Source organism: Brachyhypopomus gauderio, chromosome 2 (assembly GCF_052324685.1).
Source record: "Brachyhypopomus gauderio isolate BG-103 chromosome 2, BGAUD_0.2, whole genome shotgun sequence".
NCBI lineage: Eukaryota > Metazoa > Chordata > Actinopteri > Gymnotiformes > Hypopomidae > Brachyhypopomus > Brachyhypopomus gauderio.
Window position 1 is genome coordinate 41,577,833 of NC_135212.1, and position 8,677 is coordinate 41,586,509.

At 43.0% G+C, this 8,677-nt stretch overlaps 1 protein-coding gene across 2 annotated transcripts; it reads right to left on the minus strand.

Annotated features, from left to right (window-relative positions):
* Window positions 1-374: 374 nt before the first annotated feature.
* On the minus strand, window positions 375-8,310 carry aldh16a1 (aldehyde dehydrogenase 16 family, member A1). Of its 2 annotated transcripts, none has more exons than XM_076996372.1 (17): window positions 8,003-8,305; window positions 7,508-7,607; window positions 7,250-7,376; window positions 6,914-7,071; window positions 6,497-6,574; window positions 5,946-6,130; window positions 5,676-5,834; window positions 5,014-5,172; window positions 4,635-4,791; window positions 4,319-4,394; window positions 4,032-4,137; window positions 3,762-3,892; window positions 3,502-3,669; window positions 2,915-3,119; window positions 2,602-2,787; window positions 2,381-2,506; window positions 375-2,261 (listed from the first exon to the last, which is right to left on the minus strand). In XM_076996372.1, exons 1-17 carry the CDS (start codon window positions 8,090-8,092, stop codon window positions 2,079-2,081), a joined length of 2,394 nt encoding a protein of 797 aa, XP_076852487.1. In that variant the 5' UTR covers window positions 8,093-8,305; the 3' UTR covers window positions 375-2,078. The 2 variants fall into 2 exon arrangements, 1 of the variants encoding a protein (XP_076852487.1); XR_013128437.1 differs by having other exon boundaries at window positions 2,122-2,261; window positions 2,381-2,516; window positions 8,003-8,310.
* Window positions 8,311-8,677: the final 367 nt, after the last annotated feature.

Genomic DNA, 8,677 nt, shown 5'->3' on the forward strand with positions numbered 1-8,677 from the left:
AGTCATGAAGTCAAACTATATACAAGACTTAGAAACCCAAGACAATAACAAACATTCAAAAAATTTAATTAAATTTCTATTGTTCGGATTCAGACTGTCAGTCTGCTTTTATTGCTTGAGAAGCATACATTTATACACCAAAGCAGTTTTCAAAACTCAAATAAAACTTTCACCTATAAAACAAACCAGTAGTCAAATATTAAAGAGAATTCAAATCAATTGGCTCCTTTCGAATGTTTGTATATGTAATGTTTTGTGTATATAATGTTTTATTTTCTGGTAGTTTACGTTTGTGTTACATATTTTTTTATTTCCACAGACAAGACAAAGTAGTTAAATGTAGTTTGTTAATAAAATGACAATTGCAATGTTAATACGAATTAATCTGATTTTAATCTTGTCCAACTCATTTTTCATTCTGGATTAAAGTCACATGGCAAAATAAGTTGCTCTGGAGAAAAGTTTCACTTAAAAGTTGCCATAGGTTATTACAACAATGTAAGCTTATGTGGACCACCTGGTTTACCTGTTTTATCCCACAGTACAACCAGAAATAAGACAATGACATCTACAAAACTGTTTATTAGATGGATAAAGTAAGGACACTTGGATATATGTACTTGGTTCTGACACCTTTGTAAGGTTCCCACATCCCTTCTCTGTCCCCACATTACTGCATGATTAATGCAAAGTCTGCTTTATTGCCATGTCAGTGTTAATGACTGGCTGACTATTATGGTTTTATGGTGTGACCAAACATGACTAGCATATTACTACACTACCATATAAGGTTGTGTTATTCCATATAAAGATTCCCCCCTCCCAACAAAGAACTCTCTTTGTAAACGAAGGGAGCTTTGCTGGTAAAATCAGCTGTTATACTGTTGGCCCCAGATGACACAGCACTCTTAAGGCAGTAGTACCCGATTCCAATTCTGAAGATCTAGCTCTATCATTTAGTTCCAGCCCTGATCCAACACTCCCCATTCAGTTAACCCAGGCCTTCTGCAGCCTCTGAATATAAACCAGACGCTACAAGATGGCATAATCACCATACGTGCAGCGGTTTCAGTTTGAGAGGCCTATTCATGACATATTAGCAATTGTCAAGCCCTTCATAACTGTTCTCAGATGCACAGAAGCCAGGCAAGCAAACTGGGGCAAGTCTTTGGAGAGGTCTAAACTAAATCTAAACAATTTAGACTACGATAATTATAACTTGCCCTGTAGAGGCCTGTAGTTCTCTGCCCTTACATAAACTCCTCCCCATTAGTGAATGCCAGTCAACAAGTGTCAGATCATGACTAAACAGAACCAGAAGATTTCAAGAGGGAACAAAATGACACAAGCGATCCTAAACAGGCACTCAGTTCTCAGTCTGCCCATTTGTGCATGGATCTAATACAGAATCTTCCATTTCAATTATATAGATTAATTTTGATAGCAGAGTAAATTCTCAGGGAATGCTTAAAAGATGTCGAGGAAAAAGGATGACTGCATTAACATAGATGGAGTATACTACACACACTAATGCAGACACATTGCATTAACATAGGAGTATACGAACAAGTGTTTCATGTTCATACTGAATACCAGCCTACTCAATATCTTAATTTTACTCATTATCTTCACTTTAATGAAGATCTGTAATTTGTTTGTTGGCTTTATGAACAACAACATAATTTAAACTTTCAAAAAGTATCTACCATTTTTGGCTTGGTTTATTTGTATCAACACTGACTTGGTATATAGGTTTGATTTAAGCTAATTAACAAGTAAATGAAATGGTGGCTAGACAATTTTTCTATGAAGTGCAGTATTTCAAGTCTGGGCAAAGCACTACATCTGAGGTGCAGTGTTCTGAGGGAGACTGCGGTTTGTTGTAGAGTGCATGAGAGGTAGTTAGGAATGTACAGCAAACTGGTCTCAAACTGTTTCCCACTTTACAAATAGTATCATGAGGGGAAACAAGGAACTGAGACCAAATGCAGAAAAATAAACCATTTTTGCTTCTTCATTTTGTCTAACCGCATGTTCCTCTGTAATCTCCCAGGAACACAGACCCTCATTCAGCATGGCTACGCAGTGGGGATCCACACACTCTTCCACACCACAGCCTCCCTCCACATTTCCTCCTTGAAGGAGGGACTTGGGTGTGTCCAGTATCTTCCTCGCTCTTTGTCCTCCTCTTCCTCTTCTTTGCAATGCAGCCACATACGTTTCAGTGGACTGCAACAGGTGTGCTGAATAAACTGACAACCCTGTGCAGAAGACAAAAATGAGAGAATGAGACAGTCAGAGATAGACACATACAAAGAGATACTTTACAGTAAAACAGATAAGTTGACACAGTCTTCTATTATAGAAGTAACACACTCACTTCCACAGTGCCCCAATACCATATGGCCTGAATCTCACTGTGATTGGCCAGTGCCTGGGTCAGCTGATCTCTTCCACCAGTAATGACACTAACCACACCACCAGGGATGTCTGACATCTGGAGAACCTAAAGAAGTCTAGTGTTTATAATCACATCATGGCTAAAAGAGTCTTTAGTGGAGAACAAGCTTCATATCATCGTTTGCACAAATGAATACGCACTTCAGTGAAATCGATGGCTGGAAGAGGGTGCTTTTCACTTGCTACCATTATGACAGCATTGCCCATGGCAACAGCTGCCCCCAATAGAGACACCAAGGGCAGGAGAGGCCTGGTGTCTGGGAGGACAACACCCACAACTCCTAATGCCTCCGGGATTAAGAAGGCGGATCCGGTCTGGGGAAGGGGCTTTGGAGAGACAGCCATGTTATTAGCACTAGCACAACATGCAGATGAGTATGAGCCAGGTAGGTGTGAGATTTTCACATGTGAGATTTTGAAGGTAAATCCTAAAAAGCAGAAGTCAGTCACTTACTGGCACTACTCCACTTTGTTTATCACAACGTGCAGCCCAATCAGAAAGCCTGGAGATGCTAAGCTCCACCTCCTTCTCAGCTTCATTCATAGAGAAACCTGTCTGACCCTGGATTGACGCAGCCATGTCCCGCCTTCTCTTGTCCAGACTGTCAGCAAGGGCGTAGAGAGAATGGGCACGAGCAGCTGTGCTCTTTTTCTGCCACCTGTGATTAAATTAAGAAAAAAAAAAAAACCAAATACAGGATTTAGAACAATGACAGTAACCACAGTAGAAAAACAAACCAAGTCCCACAGACACACACTGCTGTGACACCAGGTCTTTCATTTGCACACTGTCAAAAATAAAATTGATGGAAAATTATATTTTGTAGAAAATATTAAAACACAGGTTGTTCCTGGTAATAAAAATCTAAAATGACTAATGCTTTATTACTAATGCCTTATTACTAATACATTATTTTCTACATTAATCCAGCACAATACTGAATAAGACATTAGAAGACACTGGTACATTGGACCAAAAAGCATTTATATATATTGTTTGTAATAGCTTTATGGACAAAGATAGGATGCATCACTCCGTACCCTGGCTGGACTTTTAAAGCGGCCTCCACAGCATTACGGATGTCCTTTCTTCCTCCTTCAGGACAGTGAGCCAATACAGCACCCCCTGGTGACCTCACTGCCCTACTGCAGCCCGAGTCAGCCTTACAAAGCTTACCACCGATGAACTGTGAGCAGGAACGAGGGACACTGTAAGAGGAAAAAGACAAAGAAACAAAAAATTGAACTATGATTATGTTACTGATTTGTTGCAAAGCAATACTAATGTGCACTGGACACACCTGGATGGGTCAAATCCCTCAGGTACCATGAACGTGGAGGCAGTTGTGCCGAACATGCTGTAGTCCAGGGAGCGGGGCGTGGAACGGGGCAGTCGGGGGGCAAGAGACGGCCACAGGAACTGATACAGACCCTGCGTTGCAACAACCAGGCCTGTTAGCTGGGATTGTTGAAGCCACCCTGAGAAGACTCATTCAGGTAGCACAGATTTCAAGCATGCTCGCATTGCATAGCCACAGGAATGTAGGACCAGCAAGCAGAAGGCCGCCCACCTCTCTCCCCCCGTCAGTGCAGGTCCCACTGTCTCTCCGTCCAGACTGCAGCAGGGAGGGGTCAGTGACCGAGTGACTGTTCACCCACACTGAGCCTACTCGCAAACTATGCACACACACACACACACACACACACACACACACACACACACACACACAATATTTTCACAACATCCATAGCCAGCATGACCTGCAATTTTATTTAGAGATCAAGACATTTGCATGTAAATACTTGTAAAGAACAAGTATTTACACAGACTGAATTAAACAACTAGTTGTGGGTGTACCTTCTGGCAGCCTCCAAAGCTAAAGTCAAGTCCTCCGTCCAGATAGAAGCAGCCTGGCCATGAGGACTGTGGTTACCTTTATACATTCATAGATCACAAGGGAAACAACTCAGAAATTTGGTCTCACATGCAGGACAACATACAAACAGTCTGCAGTACTTTAGCTATCTGGATTAGGAGATTACTGAAAACCACTCTGACCATAACTGCACCCTTTCTGAGCTGTGCTCCTGAGTAGGAAAAATGTGCAGAGTTTGACAGCACAGCCCAAAAGACATTTACACACTTCTGCAAGAATGAGAAAACAGGATTTTACCCAGCGTAACTCCCTCGACTGCACTCCTGAAGGAAAGGAGGGGTAGAAGCGGCCCTGGAGGGGGCGTGGTCACTGCAGAGCAGGGCGGAGCCAGCCCACACAAAACCGTAGGGGGGTAGAGACCACCGGTGGAAGGTGGGGGGCATGACTGGATCAACTAGAAAAGACCCGCACGCACACGCACACACACACACACACCTTATGCTGAAAGTGATGAAAATGACCAAATAGTGCTTGTGTTTTTCTTTTGCCCTCTGCCTATGTCTTTATATAGTTATAACGTGCAAAATACAATGATAAAAACAAAGGCAATACATACATTTGGACACGATGCATTTACTTATGATAAATGTGAGAAAATATGTCAATCGTGACTCACTGTGGCCCCCTGCTGGAGGGCCTCTTTCACAGCAGTGTCTACTAGGCCCCTGTGTGTCTGATTAGCCAGTGGGACACACTTCATTCCAGTCATCCTCAGCTTCAGCCTGGCCACCACGCTGTCCCACACAGACTCCTGCACACACAGCACCCACTGCCACTGTGGGAAGAATCAGCCGTGTTACACATACAAGGAATTTGTTTTGTTGAGTGACCTGCTAATTAGACCGATAGACAAATAGAAACGACATGGAATATGAAATAAACTACACCTAAATAAAGAATATAAAACGGTTATTGTAAAATAAAGTACAATAGAACAGTTAAAAAGGAATGAACTATAGTTCACCTGGATGAACTTACCACCAAGACTGTGGCACATATCCACACAGACACTCAGTGGGGAAGACATTTGATTTTCCAGAGAACTTAAACTCTAATCTATTTACTGACTTATTTGCAAGCTAATAGGAGATACAGATTCATAGAATTGATTTGGCATAAAACTACTACCGACGTGATAAATAGTAATACCAATAAATCTACCTTCAATAAACTCAACTGGTATGAAACCAAGAGAAGGAGGGAGGGTATGTGATGTTCAGTAGGGCCATCTCTCACACACACAGGAACATTTAAACTTCATTCGGTCTGCTTGCTTACATCTTTGCTCTTTTTGAACGCAGCCTCTATCACTCCATCCACAGCGCTGTCGATGTCCGCAGACTCAAAGATGATGAAAGGGCACATGGCACTGACAGACAGGCTGAGGGACCAGGGCACACCCCAACCTGCCAGCTGCTTTGCTAGGTGTTCTCCATCCTGGGGAGGACAAGGACATGTTTTTTTCTTTTTATTATAGTACTACTTTCACATAAACAAAAAATACATCCAAACTGTCTCTCTCTCTCTCTGTCTCTCGCACATACACACCTGCTTACTCCCACAGTAGGTCAGGTAGCTGACGTGGAAGCTCTGAGCCACTTTGGCACCCAGAGAGCAATCACCTGTTATCACATTCAGCACTCCAGCAGGAAGTCCTGCCTCCATAAAAACCTGAGCCAATAAAAGGGCAGGGGGCGCCATTTTCACACCAGGAACCACAATGACAGCATTTCCTATGAAACAGTTAAAGGACACAGGTCATGTTTGGTTGATCAAAGGTTGTTTGCCTTACTAAGAGGTGTATGAACTGTGAATATGTGCAAACATGTGTGACTCTATGCTCACTGGATGGAACAAACACCTGGTTACTATATCACCAGGTTACTGAATAGAGTGGTTAGATAGACAAGAAATGCACTTGGACATAGTAATACTAATTACAGATGAAAGAATAATTTAATCTGAAAGAAAAAAAGAACAGTCTGTGGTTTGAAAGAAAGATTGCATGTATATGCGTGTGTGTGTGTGTGTGTGTGTGTGTGTGAGAGAGAGAGAGAGAGAGAGAGAGAGAACTGGTAGAAAGTGCAAGCTACACTCACCCATAGCCAGAGCAGGCAAGGCCTTAAGCCAAATAGAGTAAAAAGGGCAGTCATCAGAAACAACTACAGCGACCACACCTAGGACACACCATAGCACGTATGTTTAGACCATGGAAAAACGGCATAATCAGGCATGCATTCTTTTGTTCATTTATTCAAGGTCATGTTCTTGGAGTCATATATGAAATTTAATTGCTCCTTTCAAAACACTGCTCCAAAACGATGTGTCAGGGAAAGCAATTATTTAATAATTTTAAATTATAATAAAACTTGCAGTGCAGTTTATTCATCAATTAGGTATTTAATAAAGTTCACGTGATTGAATTTATTCAGATCAAGTTCCTTCAGTTCAGCAAATTACTGTGCAATTAAATGTACGAAATGTGCACATGCTGTGTCCGGGGCACAGGCACAAACCCCGTGGTGTCCAGTCAGGCATGAGTGTGTCTCGGAGCTGGGCCCAGCCTGCATAGTACTGCGCAAGTCTGACCAGCGCAGAAGGAGAGCTTGGACACTGGGACAGGTCACACAGTTCAGACACACACTGGCTGTACCTCTGCAGTGTTCTCGCCAACCTGCAACACACACACAGTACTAAGTAACACATTCAGAGTGCTGTGCTATAATGGTAGTGGAAGAGATAGACTGATTTAGCTCCTGTGAGTCAGGGGTTTGAGGGTCTCGTAGTGACACCTGGCTCTGTATTGCTCAGCACCTCTCTGCTGCCAGTCCCTGATGTCCCTGTGTTCATACCTGAGCAGGACTTTAGATCTATGGTGGGCGCTCTGCTCACTCCAGGCCTTGAAGCCTGCAGACGCAGATGATACACAGGCCGAAACATCCTCGTCCTTCGCACAGATGATGCTGCAAAGAGCCGCACCTGGTGTGGAGCACAGCAAACTTTAAGAGAATTTACGGGCAAAGGACAATGAAGTAGAGGGTGAGGAGCAGATGGGCAGATGACGAGAGTCATCAAGTGATGCAATCACAGATCAGTTGTATAGGACTCACCTGAGGAGTCAGTAGCTGGAATGGTCTGCCTCTCTACTGGACTAACAAATTTCCCATCAACAAAGAGGCCGAGAGACTCTGAGTGCTGCTCAAGCCAAGACTGAGGGAGAGGATCCACAAGCAAGATTATGAAGATTATGGTGGCGCTTCAAATAACGTTTGCATCATTAATTCTTTATGCATAAACAAAATGCCATTGCCAATGTTAAGTTCGAGCATATAGTTTAGCATATAGCGGCGCATAAGTGACAGTGAAAGCTAGTCAAGATGGCTAAATCTAAAACTCACAGCTGGTTCACGGTCACATGCTCGCCATGTGAGTAGCCTTGCAACTGCAGTTACACATACCCCGTCATCTAGCTAGCGAATACGGTAATGCACACAGATGGGAGAGCATTGGCGTGCATGCACCCCCTCGCTAACCAACCTGTCGAATATGTTCAATTCTACTTCCGATATTTTTCTCAAACGGTAGAAGCGGTCCATCCACCTTACCCGGGCAGCGGCGGAGCTGCTGGAAACAGATGGCCCGTACTCCATTGACTGAAAGATGTCGTACACAGTTTTGGGGGCGCCACTTGCCATAACACGCACGTTAAATGTCCACGCAGCCAGCGAACTACACCAAAAGCGCAGTTGAAATAGCAGCGTGCACTTTCCCCGGTCATTACCAAGCTCCTCCCTGGCCCAGACAGGGGAAGGGACATGCGGATGTGATCTATCTCTCCCTCTGTGTAGCGCAAAATATATTAATTAATGGCTGAGTAGACGTACACGGCCATACTCGGACATACTCGAATACCTCCAGATTCACCTTTTAAAAATAGTTCCTAGTTTTGAATTAAGGTCGGACACAATCAGACCTTTTCATGATTTCCACACGGCCGCTTGAACAACGCACACTTTACGGTGTAGAGCTTTATTTAATTTTTTTTAAAGATTTTTCTTTATATGACCACAAAAAAGTAATGGTTATTTCCTTGACATAATTAACAAACCGCACAAATATGTAAAATAATGAAACAGCATAGCCTAATATAACCATGTAAAGCATTAATGCCGTCTACGCATCTTTATAATGATCAGCACTGCGCTGCAAAAGCGCAAACCGAGCTACAAACCTTTATGGAAGTTCATGGCATACATATCAGACTACGATCCACAGTTTGT

Coding starts and splice junctions, on each gene's coding strand:
- aldh16a1 (XM_076996372.1), bottom strand. CDS start 8,092: ATGGCAAGTGGCGCCCCCAAAACTGTGTACGACATCTTTCAGTCAATG. Junction 6,575..6,913: donor GCCTGACTGGACACCACGGG/GTTTGTGCCTGT, acceptor GGTGTGTCCTAG/GTGTGGTCGCTGTAGTTGTT. Junction 2,788..2,914: donor AACAAAGTGGAGTAGTGCCA/GTAAGTGACTGA, acceptor GTCTCTCCAAAG/CCCCTTCCCCAGACCGGATC.